Source organism: Accipiter gentilis, chromosome 1 (genome assembly GCF_929443795.1).
Source record: "Accipiter gentilis chromosome 1, bAccGen1.1, whole genome shotgun sequence".
Classification (NCBI taxonomy): Eukaryota; Metazoa; Chordata; class Aves; order Accipitriformes; family Accipitridae; genus Astur; species Astur gentilis.
The window spans coordinates 27,111,447-27,136,794 of record NC_064880.1 but is presented as its reverse complement, the minus strand read 5'-3'; the positions used below and the strand labels follow the sequence as shown (position 1 = coordinate 27,136,794).

Here is a 25,348-nt window from a genome sequence, read left to right as displayed (position 1 = left end):
TGATGGAAGCTGTGATGCTACTCAGTTTGCTTGATGCATTTTTACTAAAGCTAATGAGGGAGTGGTAACAAAGGCCTTACAGCAACAGTTAACCATATTTTCTGATAATTCTTACAGATTGTGCAATTATGTGATTACAAATGGATTTCTAAATGCCAAAAAATGCCTTTTCTTAAGAGTTAAATGTTAGGTCTAAGGAGTGTTGGAAATACCTACTTTCAAAAATGAGCCTTCAGGCACTGTAATGAACTTGCTGTTAGTCTTCTGTGCAATATCTTCTTCCCTTCTGGGTGCTTTAAGAGTATACTGTATGTCTTATTTTGTTTTGATCAGTATGTTTTAAGAGTGTGTATATTGGCTAATGATGGATTTTTTTTCTGTACAGCATGGTAGAAGATGTTTTAAAATTTTGCACTTTTCTAGGATTTGCAAGTTTGTAACCTGACAATTTTTAACATGCACACTTTTGTACATAATTAGCATTGTATAAATTTAACATGAGTCTGAAGCAAATAAAAGTAATTGAATGCATAAATTCTCACTTTATTAATAGCGCAAAAATGATACTAATAGTGTGGAAGTACACTAAACAATTCTTTCATTTAGCAGGTACAGCTAAGCAGCAGAAACAGCTGCCTCCGTGTCCTGTCTTAATTGTGTTAAAGTAACTTATTTTTGGTGGGGAAGGAATCAAAGTGGATACATGAATGTACAGACCTTTTCAGACTAAGAGTAGCTATGATTATTGCAATACTTGAGCAAAAATTGTCTTTTTGCTGGGAAGGAGAGATGTCTGAGATGTGGGTTCTTTTCCCAACCCTAATTCACCAGTGCATGTTTATCTTTATTTATAAAGCATAAGTTCTACGCACACACCCCCACACACCCACCCCCTGGGACTAGAAGCATCTCTTTCCTTCCTCCTCATTGTCTTCTCATGTAGTGACTTTTGCTGCAGAATATGCAAGGCTACAGATTCTGGAGATTACTGTCAATCAGGAGGAAACTGAAATCTGTTCCAGGCTCATGTTCAGTTGGTTTCTTACCCCTATAAACAAGAGAAACCATGCCGTGAGCTTTAACAGGACCTAGGACTACTGTGCTTCTGTTTGTTACTAGGGTTAGAACAAGGCATCCTTACTCATAACAAGCAGAGTTTTGACTCCCTTGCCTGCATCACAGGACATCCATATTAGATTTCTTAGTAAAGTTCATATGACTGAAGACATGAGTTCCCTTGTTCTAGGGTTCAACACATTAGGGCCAAACTGGTATTCCCCTGGCCTTCAATAACAGGGCTGACTATTGGGGCTCTTTCTGTGAACAGTAACTATAGTTTGGAAACATAAGCATCAATGGATGTAATACCATAGCACTTACTGGGTAAGCGAGATATCCTTTAGAGTGCTGTAATACTGCCTGCTCCTTTGGAGCATAAAGCAATACTCATGTTTTCCCCAAAGAGAAATGGAAGCAAGGGATTAAGTAACTTCTGATGTTGGGGGCCAGGTTAACACGTGCCAGGAGTCTAATAGAAGTCTTTCTCCCTTTCTGTCTGAAGGAGGATATCAATTCAAATGAAGCATTTACCTCAAAAACAGACGTGCTCCTGTCACTCCTTGCAAGGTGGCTTTGTCTCCTTCCACTAGCAGCATCGCACCTTCCCGCAAGCCCTAATGTAGACGGAAACATTTAATGTTATTTTCAAGCTATTTGAAAGGTTAGAATGCTTATCCCAAGCAGGCCAGTCTTAGTGCAGCTCACCATGACTACAGACAATACTTTCTTGCTCATCTATTTCTAACAAAGATGCCAAGACAAAATTAGGTGAGTTACCTTGTTTTAGAAGCTGGTTTTCTTGTTTATTTTATTTTTCAGTTTTAAAGGAGAAACGGAAAGTATTTTTTCCACACTTAATTCTGCTACCATCATTCTTCCATCCAGTTTGGGCCAAGTAACAGCCAGCTGGGTTTGTTAGAGCACAAACTTTATACTCCAAGCTCAAGCACAGGGCCAGGAAACCCAGAGGTCCCACTTCCCCAGAGAGACATACTGTAATTATGAACATACTACTGAATGAGCAAATTCAGAAACCCAGAGATTAAAACAACATGTGAAGTTAAGAATATCTGCAAAAAGTTTAAGGGGAGATATCTTACCATCTGCATGCGCACCACTCCCAACATATAACATATGACTGGTGGCCAGTGACTGGAAAGATCAGAGCTGCCTAAAATACAGTATTTGGCAACAGGACTCCAAGCATCTAATAGGCAGAATGCATTTCATTTGTTCTAACCCATTTTCTGCAAGTGAGCAAAATCCAAGTTTGAAGCCCTTGGAAAGAATATAACTAGTCTTACATGCCACTGTTCTGTAATGCTTCTCAGGCAGGGTGTTGAGGTTTAAGCCCAGCCAGCAACTAGGCACCACCCAGCCACTTGCTCACTCCTTCTTCCACCCCAGTGCGGATGGGGAGGAGAATCGGAAAAAAAGTGAAACTCGTGGGTTGAGATAAGAACAGTTTAATAACTAAAGTAAAATAAAATGTACTACTACTAAAATATAAGAAAAATAATTGCAATGAAAAGGAATATAATATAATAAAATAAAATTTAAAAAAAAAAAACACAAGAAAAGACAAGTGATGCACAATGCAGTTGCCTGCCACCTGCTGACCAATGCCTGAGCAGTCACCCACCCCTCCCAGCCAACTCCCACAGTTTATATACTGAGCATGATATTCTATGGTATGGAATATCCCTGTGGCTAGTTTGAATCAGCTGTCCTAGCTATGGTCCCTCCCAGCTTCTTGTACACCTGTTTGCTGGCAGAACATGGGGAACTGAAAAATCCTTAACTTAGGATAAGTGCTACTTAGCAACAACTAAACCATCAGTGTGTTATCAACATTATTCTCACACTAAATCCAAAACACGCTGCACCAGCTACTAAGAAGACAATTAATTCTATGCCAGCTGAAACCAGGACACAGGGGAATGCACACTGACAGCTAGCAAGAATGCATTTAAAATGTTTACCGTGCTACAGCCATGACTGGGAACTACTACTCACCAGAACCGGAGGCGTGTTTGGTTCTTCATGATATTGGCGAATTCTTTCCTCTCTTGTCTCCTGCAATAATGAGTGTAGATTTAGCTGCCCAGGCAGTAAAAGAAGACTTGGAGCTATCCATGTAGCATTACACTGAGCTATTTCGTAACATTAAACAAAGCAGGCACCTTCCTTCAAGCAGAATGGAGTGGCAGTTGACTTTAACAGATACATATTTTACCCTTCATCACTAGCAGCAATTGCTGCAGGTTGATAAAACAGAACTCACACAATCCCAACCCTGAAAAGCCTTAAAACTTACTTCCACTCAATTCATCTAGGTCGTCTTTTTTCTTTTTTTTTTTCTTCTTTTTTTTTTTTTTAAGGCTATCTCTATGTGCTCACCCTCAGAACAAGAACACTGAGGAAGGTGGTGGAAGCAAATGCCTGAGATGCCGCCTTCATGAAAGAGGGTAGTGAATTATGGATTTCCGCTGATTAAATATCTGCTTGTTTGTCCTAAAGTAGGCATTACACTGAAGAATTTCCTTCTGTGAACAGCTCTGCCATGTTTCCTGAGGGTTTGCTGCTGAACTGAGCAACAGTAATTAAAGAAATCAAACCAGGATTTGTTGGTAAGGAACCACAGGAATACAGCAGGGACTTGGTACAGCACAGAGCTTCCAGCTTCCTCTCAAAGAAACAGCAAAAGTTACTTATAGAGAAGACTGCTTGATTCTCTAGTGACAATCTGATTAAATGAGTACCTGCAACTTAATCTAAATTCTAGAAGCACACACTGATCCTCCATCTCTTCATTGTCCCCTAATTCTTAATATTTCCTCTAACCATGAAGAAATTTTCATTACAAGGAGGAAAGTATTTGGGCTGTTAAAAAGATGCACCACAGAAACTGTTCCCTGAGGAACTGGCTCCCAACAGGCTATTCAAGAATCGGCTCCTCCATGCAGTGGAGTTGTCAGTCTTTGTGCCCGATAGTTAAAAGTGTTTTTCTTTCAGCTATACCAAGACATGTGCTTGCTCAGTATTGGACATTACAGGGTGTGCTCTCTGCAAGGACACGAGTGCCTAGGTATTTTCTTACATAAGATTGCATACAATCCCAAGATCTCCCTCTTCTGATGGTTCCTTCAGACCTTTAGATATTTAAGCCTCTTAATGTATGTTTAAGTTAGGTCTTCTCAAGCAGCAGGCAAGGCAGACTACGGCAGGACTTTCCAGAAACACAGCGCATTGCATCTTAACATTTCAAGTTTATCTTCATGCCCCACCCTCAATTCCATGCCAGGTATGAAGCAACAGTATTTCAGACATTGCAAAGCTTCTGTTTGTGAGAAACACTTCATTCCACCTCAGTAATATTGTTGCCAACTCCTCTTCCCACTCAAAGAAAAGCTTTAGGAGGGAGTAAAATGTTACTGCTTTACTGGCATTTCCAATCGCTCTAGGGAGCAGCTGTTAGACATTTTATAGCTTTGTAAGGCCTCACAAATGCACGCTATCATTACACCTCCACACCCCGATTACTCTGTTAGCTCTGACATGCTTTACTTACACCCATGTGAGTGCTTTTAACATCTGGGTCCAAGTAGTGGGGGTTAATATTAAAAGGAACTAAACCTAGGGCCTGCAGGGAAGGTGGATAAACAATTGGCATGTCATTGGTAGTACTGATGCTGATGGTAGCAACATTAGTTCCTGCACTGGACCCCATGTAAGGAATCCCATCCTGAAAGACAAAAGCAATGATTAGTATACAGTATCACAACTAGGAACTGCATTTTATAGCATCTTCTATCAATCTCAGAGACTCTACAGGCAGATTAGACTTTGTTCTTCTAACTCATCTCACTGCTAACTTTACAGGTGAAAAGCAGAACAAGAATTCAGGTTTTGAGGTGGCCAGTAGTTTGTGTATGTCATAGTTGTCAGAGAACTAGCTGTTGAATGTCCTGTACTCACAACTCTGCAACCCCATCACAAGAGAGAATTTACAAGGTTGTCAGTGCATATATTGGACTTTGCTATTAAGAGAGGAGAGACTTGCCTACATTGCAATTACAGGAAATATCTGAACTAGCTTTTAACTAGCTTCTGAAGAGGGTAGACCATCTGAAGCCGAGTACAACGTTGCCACAGCATCAGCTTACCAGTACCGTGACCAGCCAGTTTAGCACTAGTTTAGGTATTACTACTATGTAAATAGGACTATGTACTATGCTGTAGATAGAAGGATTCCACACAAACATGCAAGTATATGGATAATGCTGAAAAATTTGTAAAAACAAGCTATCTTGGGAGAACTGGTGCTAATATAACCAAATAGTTATCTAGACTTCACTGGGACTCAAACATTTTCTGGCTTTTCTGCCCACAACAGGCACTGAATTTCTGTATATTAAGACAGCCTAGCTAACCTTTCTTCTTGGCAGCTGACCTTTTCAAACATACTGTGCTTGCATAAATCTCCTTGACGTCATCTGCAGTTCCACATTGCTAGGGGAACACCTTGCTTCTGTTCTCCTCCATAGATGGCCTATCTTTGCTGTGCCTTATGAAATTCACCAGCCAGAATAGGGCTGCTGACCAGAAGGCCTCAATGGCACCCAAACCTCTTAATTCCAGGTCAAGGAAGTATCCAGGGTAATTACACCATTTTCAATGTTAACAAGACATTGTCTAAAAGGCATGTATGGATCCAGTTCTGTTGTCGGTTTATTTGCGGACAACCTGCAACTTGAACACATCTATATCTATTAACAAGATACAGAGTGGACATCCCAAGCTGAAAAACAGCATTTCTGGACATATATTAAGTCTTGCACTGCTCTTCATTGGTATTTTAAGTTCAGGGGCTTACTTCTAAGGTAATATGCAGCACTGTACATCCCAAGGTCTTGCAGTCCCACATCTGGGACGCTGTCCTAGAATGACAGATTGCTGACCTTGGTCTTTTCAGGCTTCAATGGCTAATGACAGCCTTATTTGGCCACAGATTTCAGTTCACCAAGTTGCATGAGATGGCTCAATATTTGAATTATATCAGAAACAAAGATGTAGAATCAACTTGGATTTGTCTAAACAAAAGCTTATGCGTGAGATCCTGCTATTCAGACTTGGCCCGAGTCACGTAGTTTGTACCTCAAGAACTCTTTTCCTGATCTCCTGTATCAGACTGTTGTCATAGAGAGCTTTCAGGAGACGGAATGTGTTCCCACCTCCTGTAGAAAGAGAGTCCAGCTTATTTAATGTGCTTTCACCACCAGTTTTAATTGAAGTCTTTACAGACTTGGCAGGCTCAATGATTCCTGCGCTCTACTCAGGGTAGTATCCTGCTTTGAGCAGCAGTAAAACCAGAAGCTTCGGAAGAATTTGGTCATTTGGGCAGGCCACAGGCTCATCCCCCAAGTCCTTGTAACACTGATGCTGGCTGTTTGACAGCAGATGCTGTTCTAATACCCAGCAGCATGGTATTAGGACTACGCTCAGTTTGAGCACAGTAGCCCTGAATCTTCTTAGACTTGAAGAAGTGATGATACAGCTGTGATGATCATGTTTTTAACACTGAAGTACTGTTCAAATGAATAATTTGAAACTTACTGGAGACAAAGTTCCGTTAATAAATCTCTCCTACTTCCCTCACCACCAGATAATTTAGGGTCTTACTGTTCCAAATTAAAGTACTATTTTCTGTAGTTTCTAATAATTGCTAGGCCCAACTTTTTCTCTACAGTGCCAGCTCTGAGCAGGACTAATCCAGTGCCCTATATAAACCCTCATCAGGAAGCAAGAAGTAAAACTTACCAATAAATATTGCTTCAGATTTCCTTACAGCTTCCACTGGATCACAAGATTCATGAATGCTGTCCAGCCCATAACCTTAAATGAAAAAGTATTTACCTTTGCCACTTTGGTTTGGAGGAAGAATGCGGTATGTTCCATCACCCCCTGCCCTCCCCCCCTAAGACAAATGTTTCACCAGACAACCAGGGAAACTTCGGAGAACTCTACAACACAAAACAGAGTATGTGTCCTACATTAGTGCAGGGCTTCTGCATCCAGCTGTACCAAAGCAAACGTTTGCTTTATGGATATACGTGCTCAGTGTCTAAGAGCAGAGCATTTCACTCAGCAGGTGCAGGCTGGGGCACAAAGTCCTGCTGAGCATTACCGGCTAACTGGAAAATAAGAGATGGGGAAAAGCTATCAGTCTTCAGCTTGGCGGAGTCTGAACAGGATGTGCCATCATTGGGCTAGCATTACTAGTACAAATATCTGATCTGAGGGGGGGGGGGGTTGGGTAATGGTTAAAATGTCTGGCTTTGACAGATTTGCCTTGCTGGGGTTCACCGAGTACAGGAAGTGCGACAGCCAGAAGAACATGGACATTTGATATCAGCAGTCCTTCTGCAACACAAGGAGCGAAGTGTGCTGCTCAGGGAAGTAAGTACTGATTATTACTACAGTAACAGGTCCAAAGTTATCCTGAACAGTAATAGATATTAGGCGGAGGTGTTGCTGTAGGCTGCTCTGGGAAGATCTTTGCTCCAAGTAAAGCTCAGTTGCTGTTCATCATGGAAGTATCTGGGTGGTTGAAGTGCACTGTAGTAACGGTCTCCACTTAACACCGGCAGTTGCACGGCTCGAGCAGAGGTTTAAGAGGTATGGGAAGAAACGTTCCCCTGCGTGACTAAGGATGCCACTTAGTATTCAGGAATAAAAACTTCCTCCCTGAAGTGGTTAGAAGCGTCGCAACAAGATTTCTTCCGGAGGCCCCTAAAGCATCTACTTTAGGTAGAAGTTAGCGAACAGCTGCCTGCTGCTCTCACTGCCGTTGCCGGCCGTAACTCAACGGCGTGCAGCAGAGCCAGGCAAACCCCTCTCCGCCGCTCCCCGCGGCACACCCCCCGCTCGGACCCCGGGAAAGCAGAGCGTTGCAGAGTTGCTCGCCGCCTCACGCCCCCTCAGAGCCGCGGTTTGCCAGTGCCGGCCCGGGCGCCGCCCGGCGAGGCCAGCCCCTGCGGCACGGCTGCCCCACGGCAAAGGCGACGCTTCCGCAGCCGCCGCCCGCGGGGCCGGCCGGCCTTACCCAAGCTCTCAAACTTCTCCCTCGCCGTGCGGGCGTAGGCGTCTCGGTCGTGCAGGGCGTAGGGAACGAAGAGCACCCGCTTCACCTTCCTGGGAGAAGAGAGGGGAGAGAGCGCTTAGAGCCGCGGAGGCGGGGGGGTAGGGGGGGTGCGGCCCGGGGCCGGGCGGGCTCCCGCAGCCCCTGCGCAGCGCTTACTCCCCGAGGAAGCTCTTGATGTGCTGCTGGCAGTGGCCCAGGTACCCCCCTCCGTGCAGGGTGGAGTTGGAGACCAGCAGCAGGCGCCGCGGCCCCCCCATGCCGCCCCGGGCCGTGCCCGCGGGCGGTGCGCGCAGCCCGGCCCGGCCCGGCCCGGCCCGCCCCTTCCTGCCCCGCCGGTGGGCCGCGGGGTGGGGCTGAGCCGCCGCCGCCGCCGTTGCCGCTGCTGCTCCCGCCGCCCCGGCCCGGCCATGCTGGACTTCGCCATCTTTGCCGTCACTTTCCTGCTCATCCTGGTGGGAGCCGTGCTCTACCTCTACCCGGTAATGCTGCCGGCGGCGGGGAGAGCGGGACGGCCCGGCCCGGCCCGGCCCTCGGTGGCAGGCGGTCAGGGAGCGAGCGGCTGCGGAGCCGAGCCGCCACCGCGCCCCGGGCGGCCCCGGCCCGCTCCGGCCCCTTCCCGCGTCCCCTGGGCTTGGGCGGGGGTTCGGGCCCGCCCCGGCGGAGTCCCACGCCGGTGCCCCGGGGCCCGGGTCCTGCCGGCGACGTGGCTGACGCCTGCGGGAGCGCTTGTTGCAGGGTGTCCCCGTCCGTCCGTCCGTCCGTCCCTGCCGGGCCAGCGGGCAGCCCGGCACGCACGCTTCGGCAGGCCTCGTGTTTGACGTGCTCCGGTGAATCCCTTTTAGAGAGGCTTTATCCTTAGAAAGGCTCACCTTGCGGATTTGCGCGTGTGCAGATTCCCAGGGCAAGATCTGGGTGCGAGGTCTGCGTTGCAAACCTGACCCTTTAAATCTTTACGCAGGGATCTTTCATCTAACCAGATGAATAATCCGCGTTTCGCCAGTGGGACCAGGCACACGCTTAACAGTTGATCAGCTTCATAAGCCTTAGCAGGTTTGAGGCCTGAAGATGTGGCTTATCCAGCTTTTTTTTAATGGTTGTAAGTAGTGCAGCAGCACTGATGTCAAAAATCTAGCTCTCCTGCTTGAAAACTGTGGGGCTTGTATAAAATCTTAAGTTCAAGGAGGTTGATGCATTTTCTTTTACTCTAGGCATCTAGGCAAGCATCAGGTATCCCTGGGCTGGCTCCAACTGATGAAAAGTAAGTGGTTTCCATCTCCACATCGATCAAGTTCAGCATTGGCAGAGGATGCTGTTCATGACCAGATATCCTCTTTGTGTTCCTCAGGGATGGCAACCTGCCAGATATAATTTCCAGCAGCAGTTTGCATGAGTTCCTGGTGAACCTTCATGAGAAATATGGCCCACTGGTCTCTTTCTGGTTTGGAAGGCGTCTTGTTGTCAGCCTCGGCTCCATCGATCTCCTGAAACAACATATTAACCCCAACCGGTTGCGTAAGTGTTCTTTGCTTTGTCCGAGTCCATTTGTTCCTTCTGGCCTTGCTGGGCATCCTATGTCGAAGGAAGCTGTAGTTTCATTCTAAGTAGAATGAAACTGAGACTTAGTTGGCAGCTGACATGGTGGTTCAGGTATGTCTTTGGTCCTGCTTATTGGACTTGAGTATCAGTGACCAAGACTTGCTGCTGTCCAGTGGCCATCTAGAAATTGGTATGCTTGTCTTTTACCATCTCCCGACAGGCAAATGTTTATGGAAAGCATCATGCTCATTAGTCACTTGAAATAGCAAGGTGAAGATCCTGTAGCCACTTGGCACACATCTTAAAAGCAGCTTGAAATATGACTTAAGAGGGGGAACTTGGCTAAATTAAGTTGGAAAACAGCTGTGCTACTTTGTGATAGCTCCCTTATGTGGTGCAGTGTGGAGGTTTTTATATTATTTGAAGAAGTTGTTTAACTTCCGTTTTTCTTTGGTGTGTAGAATTTTGTGCTGAAAACCTTTAATGATCTTCCAGTCTTGGAAGCGGTCAGTGGTGCTGGTAGCTGAATTGACCGTCTTAGTCCTTGGAGGGTATTTATTTTATGCTATAAGCCTCTTAAGTGGGTGTTTTGCTTCCCAAGGTGATCACAGACAGTAAGTTAACTCAGTTGGTGTTTGGGTTTAACCTCTTAGTTTTTCCAGTTTTCATCTTAAAAGGTTGAATGAGGTGCTGGTTGCACACCTCTGACCTGATCCTGTAGGCTGTCTTTAGGAACAGGCAGATATCTCAGCATCACTTTATGCTGGGGTCGTGATGGGTAAGCTTCTTGTACAGTTTCTTGACAGGCTCAAAAAAAATGGTGACAATCTGTGGAAGGAGTGGGAGTTAACAAAGATCAGCAAGACACAGTGGATAGCAATGACACTCCAGAAGGTGGAAACCCACCCTGAAAGATCTGAATATGCTCAAGTGTGTTTGGGGAAAATTGAGCAGGCAGGCAGTTTCTCAAAACTCAGAGAAGTGGTGACAGGCCCCTGAGCAGGCAAGTTCTCAGAAATGTACTGAATTCGGGAGTACCCAAATACTGAAGAAAAACAAATACAGTGCCTCCACTTAAATGTAGGAAATGAAGTGACCCAGGCAGCTACAGACTAGTCTGGCGTCCCGCTATGCCAAGGGCTAAACATATTTTTTTAAGGATGAGGATAAATACGAAATGCATGTCATACTTCTTTGATAATTGGACTTCTGGATAAGGAAAGTGATAGGACTGTGTTTCTGTCAGGGTTTCAGTTCAGAATTTGCTTGGACACTGCTTGGGTCATCACTGAGACTGGAGGTAATGGGATATGAGAAGTGAAAGAGAGAGCAAGGCTGGATTGTGTTGGGAAAGTGAAATGCTGGCTTGGGGAGGTGAAATACTCCCACTAATGTTAGCAGCCTGCCCTGATGGCATCATGCTGGGACCCCTTGTCAACACAGGGAAGCAGAGGGAGATGGGTACCCCTGAGGGCTGGGGCAGCAGAAGCAGGAAGGGGAGGAGCAAGAGCAGGCTGCATTAATTGCCTGCAGGATCGCAGGGCTGTGGAAAAAAAAGAAAAGGGTACACTGAGTCATGTCTTTTCTCTAGAGAGAGGAAAGCATCTAGACTATTTCACCAGATGAACATGAGCCAGACCTGGAATCCTGTGTATGGCTCTGACCTCTGTACTCAGGCATGGTTTTGAATAAAGCAAGCACAAAGAAAGGCTGCCAGTGCTCTCAGAGGAGTAGGGAGCCTGTTGTGCAGGAGGAGCCAGGGAAAGTGTGTTCAGCCCAGCAGAAGGAAGAGCTTATATCCTCAAAAAGGTAGCAGCAGCAGGCCTAAGAAGGAGGGTTCTCGTGATCTGTACTGAACTCGGACCTGAAAAAGCAGCGATGTTTGTTGTATCAGTGCTTTCCTTTTAGCACTGATGCTCGTCAGAAGTGCTCAAACTTTATTAGAGGTGAGGAATCTTACTGATTCTTTTTCCTGGAGCTTTGAGGTATAAACAACACACAGTAGCTGAGTGGCTGTAGCAAAGCAGTTCCTGTACCATTTCCTGGTGAGTGAGAATAGATGTTGTGGTAGCTCTCAGCCACGAACTGGCTCTGGGCAGCTTGCAGTTTTGTTGGAGACCTGGTCTTGCCTGTATCTCTTATGTGCACACAGCGCTGTGGGGCAGAAAACAGCCCACTGTGGACTGGGTTATATCCACCTGCTGACTCTCCAGCCCCACCTGAAAACCCTTGCCATGTGACTTCTCAGTCTGCTGGGGTACCTGAGGCCAGAGCTCCTCTTCTTAGATGCATGCTTGTTGGTTTCCAAGTTTGAGGTGTAGGGTTTGGCTCCGAGTAGCATAGAAAGGTTCTTTTCGTCTCGTGTGTGTCACAGGTATGGCCAAACTTCTTGGAGAGAAAAAGAGAGGGAGGTGCTGATAGTGCATCTCTCATGAGAGCCTTGAAGTTGGACTAATTGCATTCGTAGTTATTAACAGGTTCCCAAAGCCAGGAGACTGTTTTTCCTCATGCTTAAAGCAATGTTTGAAGTTGGTACATTTTCATGGCCTCTTACAGCTTGGTTAAGATTAATTTGCAAGGAGAGTTCAAAGGAAGTCAAACTTTGCTGCTGATACTGGTGATTCCCATGAGAGGCTCCGGGGAAGCAGTCTAGGCCCAGTGCGAAGGGTGTCGATGTGCAGAGGGTGGACTAGTTCAGGACTGCCAGGAGCCCTGGGTTCAGACACCCAATTGGAAAACTCCCATGAGTCAATGTTGCCTTTTGGGTTGGGACAATGAACGTGAAGCATGCTGAATGCTGGAGATGGAGTTATGGGTCCTGGCCTGTTTGAGCAGGGTAGCTTCATTGCATTCTGTGTGCATTTGTACTGTGCAGCTTCAGAGGTCCTTTCAATCTCTGATGTTCAGTTCTGCTAGGCATCTGTCTTGGCTCTTCAGAGTAAGATCTTTTCTCCATATTTACTTACAGTGGTGTCCAGGACAGCACTGAGGTTCTTGGGATGAGGGAGAAGATTTCCTTGTAAGTGGAAGGAACAGTTGAAATTTTGATATGCTTCACTAAGAGGACTGAAAGTGTAACCCTAGAGATGTTTTCAAGACAAGGGCAAAGGAAGAAGTCCATGGAAGTGCTGGCAGGACAGAGCTCTGTCTCCAAGACACGGTTTGTGCCTTGTGGAGTCACTAGCCTTCCATAGCTGTGGAGAAACAGTCGTTTCCTAAATACTGTGAGGCAGTGCCAGCCCTCAGGAAAGGGCAGCCTGGGCTCTGCAGTCCTGAGTTTGCAACAGTGAGTGTATCAGTCACATGGGACTGCCAGTTTGCACTTGGGACAGAGGAGAAAAAAATGGAGCCTGTGGCTGATCCAGCAGTTTTCTTTCATGTGCACCAAGAGAACTTTGCAGTTTCTGCAGGTGATGGTGCTAAGCATCCTCTGGCCTCTCCAAATGCCTCTGCTTGCCACATTTGCTTTGTGGGCTTTACCACCAGCCATGTGTCTTTCTGGCTACCCCAGTACTGTGCCTAGCTCTGCCAGGGTCAGTCAGCAGGGAATCGTGGCATGAATAGCAGCAGCCACTCCATGGCAAAGTACCTAGGAGGAGGAATTGTCAGCAGCAGCTAGAGTCACGTAACAGCCTGCTCCATGTGGAGAGCTGCAGGTACCATCTGCTGTGCCAAAAGACTCATGCACATACTCCTTGTCTTTCAAAGTGGGAAAGAGGATGAGATGCAGAGCTTAAAAACATTGGAAAGGAAATGATGTGAGAGAAAAGCATTTAGGAAAGTTTACCATATTCATGCCTCTGGCCTCATTAGATGCTTTTGTGTCATTAGGTAGTAAGTCCTCTGCAGGTGGGAGTTGTCTCTTGTATGTTTGTCCAGTAGCATAATGAGGTCCTGATCTCTGCTGGGAATGCTAGATACATCCACAGTTGGTAGAGTCATATGTGTCTAACCCAGCCTTGATGTTTTCTGATGCCTCAGAGGTTTCACTCTCCATCTGGGAGAAATAACAGACTGTGATAAACAGTGAAAATATGCCTCTTGAAAAAACCCTGATTGCTGCTTCCAAATAGTTCCTTAAAGATTCTGCCAGTTCTGCAAGATCCACAGAAAAGTTTACAGAGAGGAAAAAGCATATGCCATACTTTATTGCACAGTTTTGCAGTGACACCTAGTATACTTCAGGAAATTTATTAAGTAGAGGCCCAGGGTGGTGAAATTCAGAGTTAAAAATCTAACTGAAGTGAGCCGTGGATATGGAAGATGGAGGATATATGGTTTTGTCTAGTTGGTACCCTCTCACAAGTGTCTGTGGAAGGAAGATGCAAAGTAAGATGATTAAGAGTAGAAAGAATTATGTAGCTTAGTGGGGTACTGTTTTCTGTAAGAGCTTCTCTGCTGGATGCAGCCCTGACTGAGAGAGGTAGGTGTTAATTTGGGAAGAGCTCATCAGCAGGGAACTCAGTGCATGCAAGAGAAATCATGAAGGAGCAGTAGGCTGTCAAATGAGGTTCGCTGGGGCTGTGAAGCAAGGTAAGGAGTGCAGGGAGCAACCTCTGGCCAAGTCTCTCATGCGAGCTGCTATGTCTTGAGTCTGTAGCTATGGTCAGGGCAGGAGGGCACACTAAATGTCAAGGAGGAATGTGCTAGAGGGGCTGCAGATGAGGCTGGAGGAGAAGGGGAAGGAGCATGCCATACTCACTGTTGTCACCAAGTCAATGGCACAACCAGCTGGGGACTGGCAAGCTGCAAACAAGCTTCCAAGGCATTATTACTAAAGAGTAACTTGGTAGAGCCAGCTGGCAACCTCTGCAGGAGGAAGTGATCACAGGATAGTATCCTGCCACAGAGAAGAGACCTTATGAGGTCCCAGCCCATACTGAGCAAGAGAAGCTTGAGACCCTGTCATGGTTTAACCCCAGTCAGCAACTAACCACCACACAGCCACTTGCCTGCTCCCACCCTGGTGGGATGGGGGAGAGAATCAGAAAAGTAGAAGTGAGAAAACTCGTGTGTTCAGATAAAGACAGTTTAATAGGTAAAGCAAAAGCTGCGCACACAAGCAAAGCAAGGAATTCATTTGCTACTTCCCATAGGCAGGCAGGTGTTCAGCCACCTCCAGGAAAACAGGGCTCCATCATGCATAACGGTTACTTGGGAAGACAAATGCCATAACTCCGAACGTCCCCCCCCTTCCTTCTTCTTCCCCCAGCTTTATTTACTGAGCATGATGCCATACGGTCTGGAATATCCCTTTGGTCAGTTGTGGCCAGCTGTCCCAGCTGTATCCCCTCCCAGTTTCTTGCGCACTCCCAGCCTCCTCGCTGGTGGGCTGGTGTGAGAAGCAGAAAAGGCCTTGGCACTGTGTAAGCACTGCTCAGCAGCAGCGAAAACATCTCAGCATTATCAATGCTGTTTCCAGCACAAATCCAAAGCTATCCCCATACTAGCTACTATGAAGAAAACTAACTCTATCCCAGCCAAACCCAGCACATGCCCCAAAGATACTTTTCCTGGGGGAAGAAGCCATGCTTTGCTCGCTGCCCAGAAGTAGCAGTGCTGGATGAAAGAGGTTGCTGTTTTCATCATCCCTGTGTGGTGTGACTGCCTGAGTTTCGAACGGTGGTTCCTTTATTTGCTTTCAGTGGATCCCTTTGAGACAATGCTGAAGTCTCTCTTGAGGTACCAGTCCAGCCTGAATGGGGATACAGGAGAGAGCCACATGAGGAGAAAGCTGTATGAAAATGGTGTGACCAAGTCCTTGCAAAGTAACTTTGCTCTCATCCAGAAGGTGCGTAACTGCCTTTGTTACTGCAGAGATGCCCTGCGTGGCTCACTGGGGAAAGTTTAGTGAGCATGATCACTAGGATAAAGGAGCTGCATTCAAATTAGTGCTGGAACTATAAGCATCTGAGACAGCAAACAGCCTCTGCCCATTCAAGCACAGTATGAATATTTGGTTTCTCTTAGCTCCAGTGGTTTAGAGGGAAGGGCTGGGCACTTTTTATGCCAAGATACCAGATGCAGGTAAAGATACTGGAGTGTCTGGATTCTAGATTTATTTCCCAGAACAGAAGGGAGGAGCAAGGAACCAGCTATTGGGACCGCAAACAGGTGAAGAACTGTTCTGTTGACTCAGTCCAGTAGCCAGAATAGATCTGTTTTCCTAGTCTGGAGCTACTAGTAAGTCTGGAGCTACTAGTATTAAAGGTTTTAAGGTTTCTTTTGTGACAGAGGGAACAAGAGAGGAGGACAGGGTTGCCTTGTTGGGGAAAAACCTTGGGAAGAGGCAGAAGATTGGAGACTAAAATGTTACTGTTTAAGTTAACAATGGAAGGAAACCCTGGAAAGAGTGTAGCTTCATGCCATAGCCATGAAAGTGTGGTCTGCCTTAGGAACTGGGTGGGAATGTCTCAGGGTGTGTTTGGTAAATAGGCTGCTGATATTACTGCCAACTAATGGTTCCTTCCCTCTCAAGCTGTCAGAAGAGTTGCTAGCCAAATGGCTCTCCCTCCCTGAGGCACAACACGTGCCACTCTGCCAGCACATGCTGGGCTTTGCCATGAAGTCTGTCACGCAGACAGCTATGGGCAGCAGCTTTGAAGATGACCGGGAAGTCATCCGATTTCGCAGGCACCATGATGCAGTAAGTGTTATGAAGAGCCAGAAGATCTCCTATTATATTTTTCCACACCAACAGTGAACAGCTTGTGCCTGTGTACAGTTTAGTACAGGCTACTGCTGAGACTTTAACATTAAGCTAACAAGCTTAAGAGCTTGAGGGCTCTGCCTCAATTGTCCCAGGCTGAAACTATCAGAAAGATCCTACTGCTGATCGTGCTGTCATTGTCTAAGGTGTTTCTAAAGGATCTGTGGAGATCGAGAACCTCGATCCAATGACACTTGAGAGGTGTTTGGTACCTAAGTCAGTTAAACTCTACTGGAAATGCCAGTGGAACTTCTTTTCAAAGATCTTCTGAAGGCTCTGTGACATTGTGGAGAAAGGAAAATCTGAGGAGGTCCCAAGCTGTGTCCACATCTGGGGATGTTAAATCTGTTGGTGGTAGGGTGGGAAAGAAACAGTTCCATCTCCCATTCAAGATTCCCATGCCTTTTCCCCTACAGTTGTAATTACAGTTGTTTCATTTCAACTCAATTTCAGCTGTCAGAGGCGTAATATCTGGAATGGGGTGTGGTGTCCTAAAGAGGAGACCAGTTCCGTATTCAAAGCAAGTCTTCATTTTATTTGGTGTTTTCATTTTGCTGAATAGGGAAGAATAGAATAATCACAGCAGTCTCAGCCTGTGGTGAGTGATGGTGCTCTTCTCTCTGTCCTTCTTTCAGATCTGGTCGGAGATTGGGAAAGGTTTTTTGGATGGGTCCCTTGACAAAAACATGACTAGGAAGAAGCTCTATGAAGATGGTAGGTTCCTCCCAAAATCACAGTCTTCCTCCCACTCTGATTAATACTTAAGTTAGCTAGCGTGTGGAAGCACTTTATGTGCCCAGCTGTCTTGGCTTTTCTGCAGAAGAGTTGGTCATCGTGCCATAAGCTACCAGATGTGTCCTTCTTATTCTTTCATAAGATCATTGTTTCGGAGTTGAGTGACAAGCCTGACATTGCACAAGAAGTTTGTAGGGCTAGAACTCTAGTTCCAGGTCTAGTTCTAGGGTCTGTCCAGTCTGGAAACTGATAGAGGATCTTAGGAAGTATCAGGGTATGCTTGCTCCCTTCCTGTTCTGTTCCCTAGCGTCCACTTTTGACCTCTCTTGGAGGCAGGCAACTGTGCTAGGTGGAGACAGATGAAGCCACTTGGTTTGGCCTGTATGGTCATTCTTATGATGCACCATTTGGTGAATGTGCTGGCAGACAGTCACTCACAGGCTAGAAGACACAAGTAGAGAAGTGCTGCTTTGATGGATACCTTCCATGCGATAGTCTCTGATGTGCTATTACAAGGTAACATGATTTTCATGTGTTATGGCAGTGCTTTTATTTCTCATATGTTTCATAGTAAGCAATTTTATTTTTCGGTTGTCCTGTCTTTTTTTGTTGTTAATAGTTAAACCCTTTCAGTATTGATTGCTAAGATGTTAAACAAAGGTAGCTTGTATCTAGAACTAAGGATTTGCTTGTAAATCCTCCAAACCCAGTGTTTCCTTCTTTTATGTTGCTGGTTCTGAGTTTCAGAACCTGATGACAACTACTGCCCTGTTAAAATGGGCTTCTCCCATGGGCACTTGTTCAGGACTGTTCCTGAGTTGTAGTAGGATGATGCGTTACAATTTCACAAACTCCAGACAGTGAGGCTTGGTGTTTTAAGTGTTGCTGCCCTTCCTATGTGGAGATGAGGGAGGAAGGGTAGTTCTAAGATGAAGGGGCTGAATTGGGCCTTGGTAAATTGAGTTTCAGATCCAACTTCTGCTCCATGTTTCCTGGATAGTCTTGAGTAGGTCATTTAAATCAGACAGCCAATGGCATCTAGGTTCCTAATGCCTCCCCCGCCCCGTTCCCACAACAGCCACCAGGAGTTATGCACCCAAATATCTTCAGGTGTGTGGACTCTGTGCCAAAACCCTCCCATGTTTTCCCCTCCTTCCTCTCTCTCTCTGTGCAGACTCTTTAGCACAGAGCCATCCTCTTGCACCGTGCTTGTAGAACCCCTAGCAAAAGGGACACCATCAGTGGCTGGAGGTGTGGTAATGCTTCAGTCAGTAGTTATAACTCTACAGGCCGTGCAATTAGTGTTATCTGGCTTAAACATTTTTTATGGGGGCTGGTTAAACACGTTCTCTGATGGTTCAACACTAACTGTTACTTGACTTCCCTTTATGTGATTTCAGCACATAGAGTACAGGTCTCAGTCATACCTGTAAGGGTGGCTTCTTATAGGCAACCTGTCTTATTTGGTTCCTACATTTTCAACTAAATTGGAGATACCGCCTTCCAAATTGACAGTAACATGTAACAGAGGCTGCTTCTGTAAGTGAGCCCAGCAGGGACAGCTGGTCTGAAAATCTGCTTGGGGAGATGGATTTGCTTCTCTGCAGCACTCAGGATGACCAGGTTTTTAAATAAACATTTCTTTTTGCTTCCAAAGCTCTGATGGAGATGGAATCTACCTTAAGGAAAGTTACAAAGGAGCGTCGAGGCAGATCATTCAACAGGCACATCTTTATAGACACCTTGCTGCAGGGGAGCCTGAGTGACCAGCAGGTCTGTGCAGCTGTTGTGTCATTACACAGTCATGGAGTTTTGCTAGATGGGCAGCTCATTACATTGTAGCCTTTGATTAATTTAAGTTTTTGCATCTTAGGTCAGATTCCTTACTAAAGCAGCATTTCTCATTCTTTTTTCCACTCCTACAATGTTTAATCGCATTAGACTTTGGTAGCTTTCCTTGCCACTGCTTCATTTCTATTTTTATAAACCAGAAGTATGTTAATATTAAGCATGTCTCATGTGCCATTCCAGTGGAAGTTCTGTAGAGAGTTCAGTCTGTGTCTTCTAGATGTATTTCCTGCTCTCTGCACTAACGGGATTTCATGTGCTTGAGTGGAGAATGTGCCACTTTTTTTTATCTCTTCAGTCTTATGAACTTCATTCTCTGAAGTGGATTTTATTTCCTAGATTCTGGAAGATACAATGATTTTCTCCTTGGCAGGATGCATAATCACTGCTAACTGTAAGTACAGATTGTAGGTAACTTTTCATCCTTACACTCAGCTGTCTAAAACTGTGTGTGATGACATAAGACTTATTCTAGGCTAATAAAAAAATATATTCAGTCATTCTGAGCTGCAGATATATAGAAGAAGCTAATTTTTACATCAGACTCTCGACACAGCCTCATAGCTAGTGAGTTGAAACTAAGCTGTGTTTGACAACCTTCCCCAGTCTTTTAGTGAACCTTAGAATTTCTTCCCATTGCTTTTTGCTGTGTCAGAGCACTTTTCCAGAGTGCTAGAATCTGACTGGCTGCTTTGAATTTCTGGAGGATAGGTGTGTTTCATGTACGGAAGGAAGCTCCTTTCAAAGGAGCTACTTTGGGATTTGTGCAAAGATTATGGAAAAAAAAGCCCAAATAAAAATACAAAATGGAGCTGTGTAAAATCTCTTATGATAGGGGGATGATTATCAAGCCCTGTATCTCAGCCAGTGGGGCTGGGACTCCAAAGAAAACCTCTCAGGTGCAGCTGGCTGTTAAAGAATGTGGAAAGTTAATCTGGCAACTATGATAATACTCTCCCCAGAGAATACCCTCTCCAAGTACTCCAGGAAGACTGTAATTTTGAGGGGCTTGACTCCTCAGGGATTCTAGATAGTACTCATGAATAGGCAGTTTGGAGTGGTAGAAGCATTTCCTTGTAGCTTTAGCGAAACTGCATCTTACACACTTATGTCTTATGCAAAGTTTCTTTTCCACTCTGCTGTTGAAGATATCTCTTCACTGCCTCACAAAATAGATGTAGGGGAGACAAGTGCTGGCCAACCTGCTGCAGAGAGCTGTACTGTTCTTGTTGCTCCCTGTCAGGAGCACACACCTGACGTGTGCTGGGGAAGCCGCCTAAATAAGGGAATTTAAAGGCTGCTTTGGACAAACCAGGCTTTCATTTGCATGGTTGGTCTAATAACCCTGCTTTCCCAGGGTTTGCTGGGCTGTGTGGTCCCTTCCCCAAAGCTGTGCGGCTGAATGGCTCAGTCCCCTGAACAGCTCCCTGAGCTCCTCATAGCATTGGAAAGAGAATTTTAGCTTGCAAGGTCTCTTGTTGCACAGGAGTTCAGCCACTACTTCTGCCACTGAATACAGAACCAGTACAGCCTGCTGTGAACAGAGGTCACCCTTTTCTGGGTCTAAAAGTAATGTTGCAAATACAGGAAGTAAGAAAACTGATTACAGTTTGTAAAGGATTGGATTTTCTGGGTCCAGTCTTGTCTTGATTTCTTCCCCAGTGTGTACCTGGGCACTCTATTTCCTGACAACTTCAGAAGATGTTCAGCAGAATCTCTACAAGGAGATGGACCGTGTTCTGGGGAAGGGACCAATTACACATGAGAAAATCGAGCAGCTCAGGTGGGTCCCATGGAAGGAACTGCAGAGGAAAGTTATCTCACGTAGTGGGGACATCTCATGTGCTTGAGCCTGATGCCCAGCCTACACTGGGCCCAGGAGAAGGCATCCAAAAGCTAATCCCTTCTTTCTTCTGGAAGTGATCAAACCGCAGGATGACTTGCAGCACAGAGGGAATCTGCTGTAGGGCTCCAGACATGGGGACCAAGCTGCTCCTTTCAGGGTGTCTATGGGAAACCCTTTAGGTTTATTGTCAGAGGGGAGCACAGAATCAGTGCCCTGGCTCCCAGGCCAAAGTTTGTTTGGTTTCTGTCTTAGTTTTCCAGAAGTAGAGGCAATCAGTCATTTTAATGGTTGGATTCATGTTAGGCATATTTAGAGAGAAAGCATGGAATAATCTTTTCAAAGAGCCACAGAACTAGGATGATGACTGGTCAACAGTGTGCCTTTATTTTTCGTGCATCTGTTGGTGCCACTGGGTCCATTTTGTGTTTGGACTAGTGTTAGGGAGTAACACTAACAGTAAGAGAGTATTGAATATGTGTGTTTCTTGCTGCTTCTCGTATGAGTGAGGAGCCCCAGAAAATGGCTGGTGTGTTTATGCTTTTTAGCAGAGTTAGTTTGGCTTAAAATCTGAAAAAAGTGTGGTGAAGAAGGACTTTGATAACCTTCCCTAAAAGCTGATAATGAGATTTAATGCTTCTTGCAAAGATGCTGGGACTCCTTGCCAGAAAAAAATTAAGTGCCTCAGTGTGGCTTCAGACAGCTTCAGGAGCAGACTGCAACCCTAAATGCAGCAGGTGACTCAGCTCTCCTTGCTGCCACAAGGATGTGGACAAGCTTCTCTCTGGGAGGGTTAAACTAATCAAGTCTTACTGGCTGCAGATACTGTCGGCAAGTGCTGTGTGAGACCGTGCGAACAGCAAAGCTTACTCCCATTGCTGCACAGCTGCAGGAGCTGGAGGGCAGAGTCGACCAACATACTATCCCCAAAGAGGTAGGGCAGTACTGGGAGCACTAGGCCACTCTCCTTTCCTAGAGGGGATTTTGGTGTTTCCTCTTCTTTCCACAGAGGGGTGAGGCAGGAAGGCCAATTCTTCTGACACTTGAACCTGAGCAGCTGCTCTGTCATCTGAAAGTACAATTTAGCTCAAAGTTTGCCCTGCAGTTCCTCTGTGGGAGAAGCTCTGGGAATTCATGTTCTCTTGCTGAGCAGATGTGCTTCTGGTTCTGGGTCATCTTTTGAAGGGGCTTATGGGCTCAGTTGTGCATAAAAGAGCATGATTTCAGGCCTGATCATATCACCCATATTTCCCACACAGAGTGGTACCTTCCATTGTGGAGAATAAAGTAGTCCATACATACATGCCAGCAAGAGTAGAGGAATGGGATCAGACCCTCTCTAACCACCAACAGTTGCAGCATGGGCCTTAGAAGTTAAAATCCTAACATCTGGGCATGGATTATGGAAATCTGTAGATGAATATAGTGTATTATCTTTTTAAACCACCTAGTAAATTAGTTGTCTACAGAATAATCATCCAGCAGGGCTGCCCAGAGGTGTCTTTAATTGTGCATTTCTTTCTGCTCTGACATACATGTCCTAATTTTCTTTGCAGACACTTGTGCTTTATGCTCTTGGTGTGATGCTGCAGGATAGTTCATCTTGGCCATCACCATACAAGTATGTAGAACCAAGATTTTTATTGCAACTAATTCCTTTCCTTTTTTTAATTAATATTCTTTGGATCTTACAGCACAGCCCATTTGGCTGCAGGGCCTGCCTTAAGCAGAGTTTGGAGATGAAAGGGAGTCTGTAAGAAAATCAATTTATGAAGGTCTTTATTTGTCTCCATGGGCAGGATTTTGGGGCAATTCAAGTCATGATCCTCCCATGCTCCTGTCTGCATGTGCATGTGTGTATGTGTTAGAGTTTAATAAAAACTTTTTTTGTGCACACACACACAGCTTCCCTGGCAAATGCTGGTAAATTCTTTTTAAGGTTTTCTGTAAGAGAGAAACAGTGATTTGAATGGCTTTGGAATCACTGCTTGCCATCATGAAACAATGATGCAAGGGAGGAAACGTGAGTCTGAGGTTTTGGTTTTTCAGGGGGAAAGGAAATGCTACCTCATTACTTCTATCTGTGAAAACAAAACTGGATCCAGGCCAGTATATCAGAGGTTAAAGAAAAAAATTGCTGTAGCTTCCTGGGGCCTCCCTGTGACAAATATTAACATGTAACTGACTTAGTTCACTTGGGCTGGGAAAAAAATGTGGGTCAGTTACTCTAGACAGAGAGAACAGACAGCTGAGATTTAGGAGAAAGAATCGAGCCTTTAGAACAGCACTTGTCCTCTCCTGCAAGTGTAGCTCTTACAAAAGGGTCAGGCATTGATACACTGATCTACGAGCATCTTGGCAGGGATTGCCCACTAGGCTAGGACACGCACTGTGTTTAAGGAAGGGTTTGTTGAGGCCTCATGGGAGGGACAGTGAGGACTGCTATGAACACAGTGTGTTTATTCCAAGGAGAAGGAGGTTGAGGTTTAGCCTGAGGTAGATGTGTATTTCTGTGACAGAGACAGATCAGCTCTTTGTGATCCTTCCACCTACCTACTGTACAAAACCACTGTGCGTGGCTGTTTCCCCTCCCTATTTTTTTGCTAGGCAGATGCATTTTCTTTCCTGTTACAACATCTGTAACGTGACACTTCAGTTCAGGGGGAATATAAATTTGATGCTGCTTTTACTGAGGGTCAGCACCACATGCTCTTTCACCTTGGTAGAAGCAGAGCTTGGATGGTTAGGCAGGGAGCCCAAAGGCTTGAAGTATAAGCAGAAAGGTTTAGCAGAAAGTGAGAGAACTGCCTTCCACCCATCAAATTTCCTGCTTGGGTTTTTTTTGGGGGGGGCGGGGGTGTTCTATTTAAATTGGATGATATTTTATTAGTCTCCCTGTGGTTAGTTGATTATGGGAATCTTGTTTTAACTCATGCCAGCCCTGGATAATAGTTTTCTCACAGCCTCCACCATCCTAATGCTGGAAACCACTTTTCTCACTTGAATGATTCACCAGCTTCCCTCCCCCAGCACATACACACACACACACACACACCAGCTGCTTGAAGAGAAGGGCAAGGAGAAAAGGGAAATATATTTGGAGGTGAGAGAGAAAGGGACACAGGGAGAGAGAGGAAGACAAATTGGATTGTCTGTGCTCTGGAGGGGAATAGAGGGCAGGTAGCAGCATCAGGTCAGCTGTGTACTCAAGCTAAATACCCACTGCTGAGAGGTAATGCATATTAGTTCCAGCCCTGTGTCACACCAACTCAGTTTATCAGCATTTTGACGAAGCTGGAACACAGCTGACCAGCTGGGAACATAGATGGAGTGGATGCACAGTTGCCTTCATGTATCTGTGTGGAATTACCCAGTGTGATTTAGAGAAAATTAGTGAGGTTCTGTATTGCGTTGCCAGTTTCTTACTCATGTGTTTGTGCACATGTGTCTGGGGAAAGGATCCTGTGCCTGCACAGAAAGCCTCAGTGTATTTTGTCTTTCATAGGTTTGACCCAGAGAGATTCAATGAGGAATTGGCCGTGAAAAACCTCTCCTTGTTAGGTTTTTCAGGAAGCCAGGAGTGCCCGGAGTTGAGGTGAGCACAGGGAGGGAGGTCTTTGTGTGTCTCTCTAGCAGACAGGAGAGAAGGTGCTTTCAGCCTCTTCCTGTTACTGCTGAGACAATCTGTCCAAGCTGGCAGTTGTCCTTTGGCAGATTTACATCATAGAAAGGTTTTTATTCTTTTGTCCTGCCTCTTCCCTCAGGTTTGCCTATATGGTGGCTACAGTTCTGCTGAGTGTCCTGGTAAGGAAACTGTATCTCCACCCGGTGAAAGGACAAGTCATGGAGACCAAATATGAGCTGGTAACCTCACCAAAGGAGGAAGCCTGGATAACGGTGTCTAAAAGAAACTAAGAGAAAGCAAAACAAGGGGCTAAAAGTACCAGCAGTGAAGTTCTGAGTAAGGGTCTTAGGGGGAATCATGCTGGCACCACACTGACTCAGCCAAGGAATTTTACATCCAGATTTTGTTACCTTCCATGTTCTTAACCACATACCTCTCTTGGATACTTTTTCAAACTGAACCAGTAGTCATATTAAATTAGATTTAATCTGTATGCCTTTTTTACATTTGCTTCTGGATCTCTGGCCAAACTATTGTGAAGGAAGCGACAAAACCTTGCAGTGGTGTATGTATGAACTATTGGGTGTTGGCTAGTCAAAGAACAGACCTCTGGTTAATCTAGCCCCTTTCCAACAGCAGCCAGAGCTGGATAGGAGTGCCTGTCTTATCTGGTGGAATGCTTCTTCATGGGTCCTAGCTAGATAAGACCTTGGAGACACAAGGACAAAGCCTTTCTCTATATATAGGTCTTTTTATTCAAAGTGTCTTTCCTTCCCTTGAGCTATAGCTATAACTGTCAAGAACAGCAGATATATCTTGTGAGAAGTATGTGTGAGTGTGTGTGAGAAA

The 25,348-nt window shown here is 45.5% G+C and overlaps 2 protein-coding genes across 5 annotated transcripts; one reads left to right on the top strand and one right to left on the bottom strand.

Moving 5' to 3' along the window:
* Positions 1-522: 522 nt before the first annotated feature.
* Positions 523-8,985, bottom strand: LOC126038323 (alpha-aspartyl dipeptidase-like). 2 transcript variants are annotated; one of them, XM_049799963.1, is made up of 8 exons: positions 8,640-8,985; positions 8,165-8,249; positions 6,880-6,954; positions 6,217-6,296; positions 4,631-4,804; positions 3,076-3,135; positions 1,591-1,673; positions 523-1,048 (listed from the first exon to the last, which is right to left on the bottom strand). In XM_049799963.1, the coding sequence occupies exons 1-8, from the start codon at positions 8,649-8,651 to the stop codon at positions 970-972; spliced, it is 648 nt and encodes a 215-aa protein (XP_049655920.1). In that variant the 5' UTR covers positions 8,652-8,985; the 3' UTR covers positions 523-969. The 2 variants fall into 2 exon arrangements, with proteins under 2 accessions (XP_049655920.1, XP_049655910.1); XM_049799953.1 differs by lacking the exon at positions 8,640-8,985 and adding an exon at positions 8,360-8,484 and having other exon boundaries at positions 8,165-8,253.
* LOC126038273 (cytochrome P450 20A1) lies at positions 8,518-24,992 on the top strand. Of its 3 annotated transcripts, XM_049799828.1 has the most exons (14): positions 8,579-8,682; positions 9,162-9,299; positions 9,412-9,461; positions 9,549-9,715; positions 15,385-15,530; positions 16,218-16,385; positions 17,084-17,162; positions 18,841-18,956; positions 19,371-19,425; positions 20,694-20,814; positions 21,697-21,808; positions 22,431-22,495; positions 24,380-24,469; positions 24,639-24,992. In XM_049799828.1, exons 2-14 carry the CDS (start codon positions 9,294-9,296, stop codon positions 24,787-24,789), a joined length of 1,326 nt encoding a protein of 441 aa, XP_049655785.1. In that variant the 5' UTR covers positions 8,579-8,682; positions 9,162-9,293; the 3' UTR covers positions 24,790-24,992. The 3 variants fall into 3 exon arrangements, with proteins under 3 accessions (XP_049655776.1, XP_049655766.1, XP_049655785.1); XM_049799819.1 differs by lacking the exon at positions 9,162-9,299 and having other exon boundaries at positions 8,518-8,655; XM_049799809.1 differs by lacking the exon at positions 9,162-9,299 and having other exon boundaries at positions 8,554-8,682.
* The last annotated feature ends 356 nt before the right edge of the window (positions 24,993-25,348 follow it).